We start from the raw sequence: 13223 nt of genomic DNA, 5'->3' as shown, positions 1-13223 counted from the left end.
CCGGGTGGGGATAGGTTGCGCTTTTTCACTCACGCGAGGTTACGTGGCCAACAATCTTGCAAAAAGGGGAAGATTTCCATAGGAACTTCTCTAACGCTCTTGATATAAATCTCGATCTCCTAAGCCGGTTAGTCGTAAGAAGCGTTCAGCTGCCGAAGTAACCATGATTAAGGCTGTAATTCTGATAGGTGGTCCAATGAAAGGTAAAAATCTTGTTGAACATTATTTTATACTCCTGAATTAGTTGCACCGGATTGTCAAATGTACGTACAGCTGTGAATATGCAGAAACGTATTTTTATCTCTTCTATGATCACAGGAACAAGATTCCGTCCTCTGTCTTTGGAATTGCCTAAACCACTGTTCCCTATTGGAGGATTTCCAGTTGTATATCATCATATCGAAGCTTGCAAAAAGGTATGAGTATTGAAATTTAGGCTTTTGATAGCATATCACATCCCATGACCTTTACCACGTCACAGCTGTTCCAAAGGTACATGTAAACCTGAACTAATACAGCTTTAATGGGTATCTGAATAGTAACTTACTTTTGAGGGACCGGTCTTTCATTTTGTAAATTTTATAAAATATTACCCTGACATTGTCAGATGTAACTTATTTATAATAAATCTTAAGCCTTTAATTATTTTAAACTATGCATTCAGTGGGAACTGAATTCATGAGGGTGTTCTTAATGCGTGAGAAATATACAGTTGGTGTTATTAAATGGTAGGTGCAGCAATGGGATATTCATGCTTTTATGTTCCTTGAATTACCTAAAAACATCCTTATATTCGGATGTTTTTAGGTTTACAGTCAACTCTTGCCTTGCGGACACCTCACTATTAGGGACACCTGACAACACAGACAACAGCTAAATTCCCGGCAAAAATAAATTAGACATTTGACTGAAATAAATTCCTGGTATAACAGACTCTCGCTATTAAGGACATTAACTTGTGGTCCTGAGGGTATCCGCAATAAATGGAGTTGACTGTATATGGCTGTACGTTAATTCATAATTTTGCATGTTCATGTATAGTCCTTAAGATTGACATTGAAGAGACCTTAGAGGAGCCAATATAACATATCCTGGAGATTTTTAGGTGTTTTTAGGATTGGAAGTGGGTGTAAAGCATGATGCGAGGTTGTAGATAGAGAGAAAAAATAACGTATGCACACACCCCCAAATAACCAACTAATCAAAACATGACAAGGGTGGCACAGAAACTGTTAAGCAGGCGTCAAAAGGTACATTGTGTTATTCTTATGTAAGGGAAAAGAATGTCCACACTTACAGAACATCTCTTTTAAAATCATATGAAAATTGTTTTAATTTATAATCTTTATTAACTTTATATTTGCAAACATTAGGAAGGTACAAACTAAAGGAATTTTATTCACAGGGAAAAAAAACTAAACCACACACACAAAACAAAATTACAGCAGTTTGAGTTGTTCAAAAGTTATTTGACTTGTGCAGTGTACTGGACATGCTGATACATGTTCAAGTGCCAGTATGTTGTTTTGCAGTGCAAAATTTATTGTTTTGTTGGGGTGTTTCTTGGTGTTACAGAAGCCATTTTTATTGTGCAGTTCCAGAAAAAAATCTATATCCACCTCAGGGAAGGTCATCAGAAATTCTAGAGGGGAGAGGGGTCTTAAAAGCCAAAATTTTAGAAGCAAAGTACTGTTAATATGAAGCTGATACATGTTCAAAGGTGATAAAAATTGAATTGGTTTGTGAAATTTCATGCTGAAAATAAATTTTTCACCAGGACATTTACAGTTGCACATACTGTATATTGGTCAGAGTTTTAACTGTTAAGCTTACTTCCCCAAGTTTCCTGGATTCAGGTGCACAATATTTAGGTTTATTTATTTATCTGTTATGTTTTTCAGATTCCAGACCTAAAAGAAATTATCTTGATTGGATTTTATCAGTCAAGTGAAAGTTTATCAAAGTTTATTGCAAGTGCTCAACAAGAATTTAACATTCCTATCAGGTACCATCATTAGACTGTTTAAAATAAAAAAAATTAGTGGCCAGGAGTGTTTATTCATTTCTTATTAATTAAAATATTTTGGAGGTTCATTTGTTCTTTAGATCATTTTGTTTTCAACCTAGGTCAGTTTGTTCTAACCTAGGTTAATTTGATCTGGAAAAGAAAAGGTTATAATTAACCATTGAAAATATGCAAGGCCTGCCTGTTCTTATCTTGCATTTTAGTGGTAATAGAATGGATTGATTGTTACATCTGGAAAAACAAATTTGGTTTTAATGTATCAAAAATAAAGAAATACTTACAGTAACTTAAAACCACAAAGGGTCAAAATAAAAATGGTTAAAACATTGAGCCCAATGTCCATCAGTGTAATAAGTTTCCTTCAGTTTGTAGGAAAGTGTTTTCTGAAATGGGTAGAAGTGTTAACATTTAGTAAAATGACCTTGTGTTTGTTCCAGACATCCTTTCAATGTTTGTTGTCATCAATTTGTGTTAGAGTACAATAATTGTACTCTCTTATCTTGGAAAAACTGATGCTATAGTAAGGCTTTGTTATGGTAGCTGATTGATTGTTAAAGCCGTTGTAACTAGACTTAATTCCTTGTTAATATGTTAAAGTGTTTGATTGTTAGTAGTTGTTTTAGCTGTTTGTTCTTGTTCTTTCATTAATGTAGATATTTACAGGAGTTTCAGCCACTTGGTACAGCTGGTGGTTTGTACCACTTCAGAGACCAGATTTCCATGGGACACCCTGAGGCGTTTGTTGTGTTGAATGCTGATATTATGGGTGACTATCCTCTGTGTGAATTTGTTGAATTTCACAAGAAGCATGTAGGAGAGCATTCAATTCTGGCAACAGAGGCAAGCATTATATCTTTGGTGATACAATTAAATATATCATTCACATCATATAATTATATCTGACCGTCCTTGAATGGGATTATCATATATGTATTTGACCTGTGAATTTATAAAAATATCCTGTGATTGAAAGACTATCACAGTTAATAAGTTAGCAAATTGATCAATTCCAAGGAAATCACAAAGCAAACTCACAAAATAAAGAGCTTCCAGTTGGCTTGATAGCTCAACTGGAACATTACACTGTCTGCTAAATTACAAGATCATGGGTTCACATTTCATTTAATTCTGAAAATTTTCACATTTTGTAGAGTTTGCCACTGGGTGAGTTGCTTACTTAACTTTGGGTTACTTGTTGAGAAATTCCACAGAACAAGGTGACCACCCATAAAAGAATGGCATAAATTATTGTTGACCAGAAGGGTACTTGCTTAGGAGATCCAACTGTAACCAAAAATAGTGATGGATCACCAGCTTGACCTTGGTTGGTGAGTTTGGGAAAGCCTCAAACATTAATTTTGTGTGTTATGGCTGATTAAGCTCTCTCTCTTCACACGATTCAGTATTAGCTACTGTTGATGGTATCCCATGATGTTGGTTTTCGTTGTTATTTGAATATTGTGACATGTGCCTTCAATTTCACTATGTGCTTATTAACCTTCTAAGCTCCAGTATAATTAACATGTGTATTCTCCTCACTGCTCTTGGTACTAGTTTGGAGAATTTGTTACATCAGTGCATTTCATTTTTGGTGATCATTTGCCTTATTCTCATCACTTACTGTACATGTTTGATTTAAGTTAGTGACATTGTAAAGGGAAAATAGATACTCATCATAATTGGGCCCTAAAAGGTTAGCTGAGTAGATGAACAAGATTTGGCTTTAATGTGGATTGACTGCACACTTTGGGCCAGTTACTTTTGTTATGGGCCATGGTATATGTTATGGTTCAATTTTTGTAAATTTGGTTTCATATTTTTAAACTGGATTGAATGCATTTTTTGAGACTTGCCTAGTGTTTTTTGAGACTGGTTTCATTCTTTTAAACTGGCTTTAAAAAATTAAACTAGTTCAGAAATAAATTTAAACCCAAATCGGTATGTAAAATTGAACCGTAATATATACAATACAAGAAAACAATCACGGAAATTATTTCATTATAAATTCTTTTGCATTAGAAATTAAGTTTATTACCTGATAGTAAATTGGGATTTTACCATGATAATTCTTTACCAGGCCAACAGAAAACAAGCTCACAACTTTGGCTGTTTGGTAGAGGATCCTGACACACATAAGGTTAGTTAATCAGGTCTTGGTTTTAACTTGATGAACTTTGTGAAAGGTATTAGTTATAAAGAGTATGACAAAAATGTGATGATATCGTGAAATAAATGAAGGGTTTCCTAGTTGGTACTTTCTACCTGACATGGTTCTCCTACTTTTTTAAAAGAACCTGTCAAGAAACTTTCATTGGCATAATTTAGAACACTACCTTAGTTATGTATGACAAACTATGCGACTTGATGTTATAGATATGTTAAAAATGCTGTGAAGAAGGTGACTGTTGTGACAACCTCTAATTAAAAGCCCAAAATTTGAAAGTAATTTTTCATTTGATGGAGGTCAACTACTACCTTTTAAAGTGTCACTATTGAATTCACTAAAGGAGCCTTGTTTTTGAAACTGTTAATATCCTTGTTCTGACAGTCCTGTCTCTTCTTTAGGTGCTGCATTATGTAGAAAAGCCAGAAACATTTGTGAGTGAAATCATCAATTGTGGCATTTACATTTTCTCACCGGCTGCCTTGTTCAAACTTATGGGCGAAGTCCTTCATAAAAATTATCAAAAAATGAGGTAGAAATATGTTTATAACAGTTTACTGTTGATTGTTTTTTGTTGTTTAATCTCAATTGTAGGTAATTGATTATGTTATAGGTTTTGAAATGCAAATATATTAGGTGGGAGTCTCTCCTCTAACTCTGAGTGTAAATTGTTAATGATAATCTCTTATTAGTTGTATAGTAATTCTAATTCTCTCTTAAGATAATTTCTGAACTCTTTCCAAGGCTGTTGCCCAACAGGAACCCGGTATCCTGGGGCACCCAGGAAAATGCTAAATTATTTTGCAGCAGCAAGTAATACTTTACGTGTTAAGCTCCTAACTTTTCTGCTTTTGGCCTTGTGGGCTACAAGTTTGAAATTTTTCCTAGGTAACAGCCTTGCTTTCATTATTTTTTTTCATGAAGGAGTCATTTTCTGTTGCTGTCAAGTCTTAATAAGATGTCCATTCTTTGAATTAATTGTCAACTTCTTCATTATTTTAGTGAGGAGCCATTTGCTGGTAATGTTGAGTCTATCAGGATGGGTGAGGATGTTCTTGCCAGTTTAGCCAGTTCAGGGACATTGAATGCATTCAAGACGAGAGCATTTTGGACCAGCATTAAAAGTGCGGGGTATGGTAATATTATTCATTGAAAGCCTCAGGCAACTGATTTGACCTGAGCAGGGATCCAAATGTCTGCATGGTTGTCACATAAGAAATATAAAATTTTTGGTGTTGTTGTTGTTTTCTTTTTGTTGCTGTGAGGTCTGAATTTGATTAATATTAGTTTATTTATGACTTGACAAAAACTTAAAAAAGGACCCATGCTTGGTTAATTTTATTGCTTGCTTGAGTTGGTTTTACATACACAAGGAAAAATAAACGGTAAAACCGAACAACATTTTGGGGTCGTCATGACGCCATTATCAAGTTCGAAGTGATAGAAATAAATAAAGTCAATGTCAGAAATAGTTCACCAAAAACTTAACATAATGTCTGAATATGCACTTAGGCATTTACACCAGCGCGTGGTCGAGCATAAATACCAATTTTCTTCCATTGGCAAGCATCTTCTTAATGAACACCGTGATGTCCCTAAAGACCTTGACAGATACTTTGATATTTTTCTGTCCTTAAGAAGTGCATGAATAAGTTCGATTGCTTATTTTACGAAATGTTGCGAATTAGAGAGTTAACACCATCTCTCAATGTCCAATTGGACTCAATTCAAGCTAAACTATTTACGTGACATTATATATTCAGACATTATGTTTAACTTAATTTTTTGGTGAACTATTTCTAACATTGACTTCATTTATTTCTATCACTTCGAACTTGATAATGGCGTCATGACGACCCCGAAACGTTGTTCGGTTTTATTGTTTATTTTTACTTGTCTATGTATAACCAAACCTTTATTTCTAATGAGTTGGTTTTGTCAGCTTTTAGTCAAGTGCAAGCCTCAAGATCAAAATCCAGTATCCTAACCACTACACCACCATGACTCCATATACAGAAAATATGTAATTAAAAGCTTGTGGGTTTATGATACAAATGATTGCATAAAATTAAAATTAAATGTGTTCATGAATACAATAAATTAATGGGTAAATATCTACTACACTAAAAAAATATTATATTTGATATAAAAGAAAATGAATAGGGGAATAATACATTTAATAAACCATTAAATGTTTCAAATTGTCATGAATTGTTTAAGGCAAAAGTACCTGCACATGAGGACTAAATGAACTGACACACAAGTAAGACAGGAAGATCTGAACAAAATTATTTTAAAGTTTGAAATTACTTACTATTAATAGTAATCTTTTGACCATGGTGTTCTTCGCATCCTTATGTGTGATCCTGGTTATTGTTTGTTTCTTGTCAGGTCTGCAATTTATGCAAACAGAAATGTACTTTCCCTTTATCACAAGACTCATCCAGATCTTCTTGCACATAATGGAAAGAACCAACCTCATATAATAGGTAAGAAATCTGGAGAGATATGTACAGCAAAACACCAAATTTGACTTAAGAATTAATGGGTTGTTTTAGATGATGTGTACATTTAGACATTTAGAAAGGTGTGTTATTGTTATTCTTGTACAGTATTAAAAGTAACTAAATTTTGGAAACTTATATTTCCTGCTCTTTTAAGATAAATGGCCCTCCCTCTCTTCTTGACCACTGAAGTTGAATGAACCACCTTCCCATGCTCAATAGAGGATCTATGGTGTGTGGGTATTGACAAAAAAGCAAGTTGTAGATTTTGAGTGAATGGTTGTTCAATCGATATGTGTTTCACTTTTATTTATTTTTTACTGGGGACTTATATTAAGGACAGATGTTTGTCAGCAAAAGATGACAGCCAGAATTGAATACATGTTTCCCTTTTGATGCATTCTGGTGCTTTTTTTTAATTTTTTTTTTTAACAGCTTTATTGACCATCACACATGTTAAATACAAGAAATTAAACAGCCAGAAAGAAATGAAAAATATGTGAAAAGTGATTTAAAGTGATAAGGTCAAAAGGGCAGGTGCGAATGGGACGCGAGGACCCATACGAGGCACCTCCCATGATACAAATAATAATTAAAACACGAACAACCAAAAGACGCTAAAAAACTAGGGATGTGCTATTGCATCTGTAACCTGACAAGCAAACAGATTCCAAAACAATTTTTTTAAATTTTTGTTGAGAAGCTAATAAGAATATTTTAACTTCCTATTGTTGTCTGTGGCTCATGAATGTCTGTGCTTCAGTTCCATAATAAATAGTTTGTGTTTAGTCAAATTTTGAAATCTCTCAAACTTGCTGTTTCACTGTATCAGGCCTCATATTAATTGCAAGGGTTAGTGTATTGTTTCAACTTTGTTACTTCTGTCACTTTGATTTTTTTTTAAATAGAAAGAATTCAATGCAACCATGTATATAATGGAATTGTATTTTACCTATAATTTACCAATGTAACAAAACTGTCACACAATTACTTTTTGTGCTGTTCTACTGAATAGTCTTGCACAGCAGATTTAAATTTTTGTCTTGCATAAACAGTAATAATTTGAGAAGTTAAATATATTTCTTAGTGGTTACATGTAGTAAAAAAACTGTGGTTTTGATCTTTTATGATCTTTTAGGTGATGTCTATATTCATCCTAGTGCAGTTGTTCATCCGACAGCAGTGGTGAGATGTTTTTAAAAATTATTGTCTATTAACAGCAGTAATACAGAAAGATATCAGTCTGTGATTAGTTTACTTTATAGATAACACACACTGTTGATGTATCCAGTGGTCTTGCTCAGTTTCAAAGCAGGCCTATTAGAGTTAGCCAGTCAGTAGAGGGCTATGTGGGCAATTTTTCGGAGAAAGCATTAAATGCAGCAGTTATGTAGGCTGATCTAAAGAATAAAATGGTGAATTTTTTTTAACATAGGTCTTAAAAGAAAAGAAAATTGTAATGTTGTGTAACAAACTTTCTGGAGCCTTCTTCCTAATCATGTGGTTAGCTCTGTATCACTTGCTAGCTTTAACTGCTCTGCCTGCAGTCAATCAGCTGGCAGCCCCAGGTTATCTTTGTAGACTGTTAACTGACTGTTGCCTTTCCTGTCACTAGTGCAAGCTACAAAGTGAAGATATATTACTAGTAATAATCAAAGATTATGGAGCCTGTTTGATGATCTCAATCCAAGGCTCTCTCTCCTTTGCCAAGTTGGTGATTATATCATCCGCCCCTGTTGATTGTTCCATACAATCTCGACTCCAATCTCTGACTCCAGTGCTTTCTCTCCATGTCGAATGTTATTAATCTAAGTATCTAAGTATTATGATGTGCTTTGTTCCCCTCTTCAGCTTGGTCCAAACGTGTCAGTAGGCAGCAATGTAGTTATTGGTGCTGGAGCAAGAGTGAGGGAGACAATATTGCTTGATGGAGCAGAACTGAAGGTGACATCTTGCAAAAGTGATTAATATAACAAGTGATAGTGTTTATAATAAAATGGTGGAGTTTCCTATAGCTCAGTGGTAGAGCATCTGAACTAGTTGGTAATTGGAAGGTGTTAGGTTTGACTTCTGTTGGAAGAACCCTGTTTCATTTTTTCTGAGTATGCCTGTGCCATTGACTGAATACATGATTGCTGTCTAGCCAGGCCCATGTCATTTACAAAGAGTGATTATAAATATTTAGTGTCCATATATATGCGTTATTGATCAAGTGTGCGGTCAAGATGGGTGAATATTGGCCAAGTTCTTTTTTTTGCTACCTCATTAGTCATACATTCTCTGCAACACCAAATTACATTACATATTACATTTGAAATAGTCCCTTAGATGCTTTTTCAAGGAAATGATTGATAAATTGCCTTTAATTAATTGCACTCCAATAAATTGATTTTTGTATTTTTTAAGGATCACTGCTGCATCCTGTATAGTATCATCGGATGGAACTGCTCCATAGGTGTGTGGTCAAGAGTAGAGGGCAGCCGCTGTGACCCAAACCCAAATGAGGAATTTGCTAAGCCAGATGGAGAATCACTGTTTGGTGACAATGGAAAGTTGACTCCATCAATTACTATACTAGGTGAGACTTAGAAGCTGAACCAGGGAACAAACCTTACCTGATCATCTGTTTGTACAAGAATCAGTGGTCTTAATATGAAATGCTGGGAAGATACATAAAAAAAACAACAACAACAACTTAAAACTATTAAGGCTTTCTCCAAAGATGTCATGCAAGTTCAGAAATTGCCGATACTACCTGACTTGAAAACCTTAATGCTTCTAGTATAATTTCAAGCTCCTTCAACTGAAGTAGGTAGGGTATGACTTTATTTAAGAGGGTAACACGTGACAGAAAGTAAAATTATTTACAAACTTGTGGCCCTCTACTGTAAAAAGAAAAATGCAAATTACAGTCAACTCTCTCCTTGCAGACACCTCGCTATTACAGACACCCCGATAATATGGACAGCAAGTAAATCTCCAGAAAAAATAAATTACAGACATGTGACTGAAATAAATTCCTGCTATTACGGACTCTTGCTATTAAGGACATTAACTTGTGGTCCTAGGGGTGTCCACTATAAAGGGAGTTGACTGTAAATGAAATTAAAAAGTACAGTATTATATAGCTATTTACAATAAAACATTTACAATAAAATACTTCTAGCAACCACTAACTGGTAATAAAAGTTTATTGTTGAAAACAGTTGATAAAAATGGAAATAACAACAATAGAGAGCTTAATTAATTTACAAATTATTTTGATTTCATGCTGAAAATTAAAGGGGATGCACAATCTGCGAGCCAGCGAGGCATGCGAGGCATGCGAGTCAGACGTGGGAGGCACTCAGGTTAGCCTAAAAAACACTCCGATGAGCCAAAAAAAAGGCACGCCGGTTAGCCTAAATAGCACTCAGGTTAGCTTAAATAGCTCCCCGGTTAGCTTAACGGTTAGCAGTTTATGTTGGGGGTTGTTAATGCCTCGCATGCCTTGCTTGTTTTGTTCATGCCTCGCACGCTTTGCACGTCTGCCTCGCATGCCTCGCTGGCTCGCATATTGTATACACTCAAAATTAAAATTGCATCAACATCAAATATTGGTAAAACTAGTATTGTCTTAAATTTCATAGCAAACGATCCCCTTGTCCTCTGAGAATTTTTAAATATTGATCTCAATAATTCTTTCATGAATAAGTGAAGAGATAGACATGTGTCAACAAAGCTAATAAATGTTATTTCTTGTTCCCATTTCCAGGTCGCAATGTAACAATACCAGGAGAGGTCATAGTTCTAAATTCAATTGTTTTGCCACACAAAGACCTCAGTCAGAGCTACAAAAATGAAATCATCTTATAACCATAAATGGGATAATAAGTAGACCACCTCAATCATTTTGTGCAAATTAGAGTGCTGTATTTCTTAAAAGTGCTTTAGTCTGGTGATGTTATTAACAAACGTTGAGTGGGTAAATATTCAGTCATTCAGCTGATCAAGCTTGGTAGTCACATCACTCTTTTATTTATGTGTGTGCTTTGTTATTTTGTCTGTGTATGAAAACCCATAGGACTAGTTATCTTAATTATTAACATGGTTAAAGTTTCCAGTTGTCATTAATCAGGCCCGTAGCAAGGCTAAAACAACTGAGGGGGCTCAGCAAAATGGTTAAACAAAACTATCCCCCCTCCCCCGTCACCCCCTCCCCCCCCCCCCAAAAAAAAAGACTGATTAGGGAGTTTAAGATGCAACGAGAACATAAAAAAAAAAAAAACAACAGAAAAAAAGTAGATTTAGTAAGTAAAACAATAACTTTGCACCTGCATCGCACTTTTTGGTACATCTTTTTTGCCGTTTTTTTTTTTACGTGGACTACCATGTGAAGTTTCCTAATTTCACGTTTGAAGGAGGACGTAAACAAACGACCGCAAATGTTTCTTTCTCTTTTAAAATTTGGTTTTAACCGGGCAGTAAGAATCCGACTGTGGGAGAATTTTTTCTCTGGCTCTTGAGAGGACATATTTGTGTGTCTCTCGACAACACGCGAACACTAAATGTTATACACTAAGGAGGTCTAAGGACATTTGTATTGCTATAAATGAGCGGATGCCTTAGAAAACAAGAAGTTTAATTCAACAGCTTTTAGGGCTTACGATTGGTTGATTTCGATCCATTTTGGTTCTTATTTCCGATTCACAAGGTAGGAGTACCTTTGTTGTTGTTGTTGTATATAAAAACAAGCTGTTAGTGAAGGAAACTGAAAGGTAGTAAACACATTTTAAAGGGCTGTGAAAAGGCATTTGCAGCGTCAGAGTTTAAGACTGATACCTGCACATTAATTTGGTTTAATTATTTATTTTTTGGCAAACTGTTTTGTAACTTCCAAAAATTCTGGGGGGGCTCCAGCCCCCCCTGCCCCTCCCCCTGCTACGGGCCTGTTAATAGAATTTATGCTAACTTTGATGTAGTTATTGAATCCTATTATTAATTGATAATCTTTTAATTCTGATTAGAAGTCCACAGCTCACAGTCACAAAGTGACCTTTACGTCTTTTGTTAGCCATGCCCTGTACAAATGCTGTTATTTTAGTGCAATTGTTTCTCCACACTGTAGTTCCTGTGTACCACAATTAATTCTCAGCCTCTTTTTAATTTCTAATTAGGTAGGGCCTTTGACAAACATAATTTTTGAATTAAAAATTAATGATAAAAGCAAGGGGCAATGTTTTGCTGCCATCATGACATGATTTTGAGGTTTGGTTCATCAAATTAGATTGCGATGATAGCATTTTATGCAATTTATGTGTTTTCTAATTTATTTGATTTAATTTATCTTCAAAGATATTAGCAGATCTGCTATCTTAAATTTGAAGCAAAATAAAGTTTCTGATTGATGCTTGCCCACCAACTCAGTAAATATTTCACCTTCTAATACTCTATTTGTGCAAAATGAGTCCATTTTATAATAAGTAACCAGTTTGTGTCTAAATATTGAAGGGATGTAGTGTACTGTTGCAATGTGTGCTCTTGTTTTGCAAAACAAAATTTTACCATAACTGTCCAAATTCCCGCATCCTGATTGGCTCGTAGCTATTGTTTTTAAGTGTACAGACAATAAAAATGACGTCAGATGTAATGCGCGCGTTTTCTCAACGAAAAAAATAGCCAATTCTGCTCATACTTTTTCCACGTTATAGTAAAAAACAAATCGACGGCAGTTTTCTATGGTCTATTTAACAATTAGACGTCGAGCTCGAGGTTTCTATCGGCTGATAGTTGGCGAGAGGTGAAGCCCCGAGCCAGCTATCAAGGGTGATGGAAACCGAGAGCGAGCCGTCTAATTGTTTTAGCATACCTCAGTGATCGATCTATGAAGCAAAAAAATCTTTTTATTTCATAAATTTTGATATATTTGTGCAATGAGACATGCTAAATTGCGCGCGCTCTGACAAACTGCCATCTATCGATCGATAGACGGCACCTGTGTAGCCAATCAGACTGCGCGTTACGCAATAGTCGGTCACTGAGGTATGCTAAACTCTTATAGACCATAAAATGACGCCATAAAATGTCCAAAACTTGGCAGTGAAACCACTCGCCTGCGGTTTGTGGTTTCACTTGAGTTTTGAACATTTTTTGACATCATTTTATGGTCTATAAGAGTATAGACCATAGAAAACTGCTGTCTGTTTGTTAAATAGAACCAGAAAATAAAGGACTGAATTAATGCAGTTTGGCACATGGATACAACCAGTGTACCAATATAAATGGTATAACATGACGTAATAGCGGATAAAAATAATTATATTTTGTTTGTGAAAAATGTGTTCTTAGTATATTTAGTAAATGGAAAATATTGGACAAAAGAGTGTTCTGGTTACTGGGTATTTTCAGCCATTTAATAGTACCCAAACTTCTCAGTGTTCTCACAATATCATCGTATGGGATTGTACAGGAACTGAAAGAGTTGATTTTCAGCAACAAGAGTCCTAAAGAATACCATCAAGCGTTTGCTATAGCTACGCGGTACTGATAG

General features: G+C 35.1%; 1 protein-coding gene across 1 annotated transcript; it reads left to right on the top strand.

Moving 5' to 3' along the window:
• The first annotated feature begins 25 nt into the window (after positions 1-25).
• LOC146481144 (mannose-1-phosphate guanylyltransferase regulatory subunit alpha-A-like) lies at positions 26-10803 on the top strand. Its single transcript, XM_085108776.1, has 12 exons — positions 26-203; positions 319-416; positions 1902-2005; positions 2680-2866; positions 4104-4163; positions 4592-4722; positions 5193-5321; positions 6582-6679; positions 7833-7879; positions 8546-8638; positions 9101-9272; positions 10449-10803. Exons 1-12 carry the CDS (start codon positions 164-166, stop codon positions 10547-10549), a joined length of 1260 nt encoding a protein of 419 aa, XP_084964902.1. The 5' UTR covers positions 26-163; the 3' UTR covers positions 10550-10803.
• The last annotated feature ends 2420 nt before the right edge of the window (positions 10804-13223 follow it).

The sequence above is a fragment of the Pavona decussata genome, unplaced genomic scaffold (assembly GCF_977016875.1).
Source record: "Pavona decussata unplaced genomic scaffold, jaPavDecu1.1 SCAFFOLD_51, whole genome shotgun sequence".
NCBI classification, from domain to species: domain Eukaryota; kingdom Metazoa; phylum Cnidaria; class Anthozoa; order Scleractinia; family Agariciidae; genus Pavona; species Pavona decussata.
Note: the sequence above shows the minus strand (reverse complement) of the source record. Positions and strands in the feature narration are given on the sequence as shown.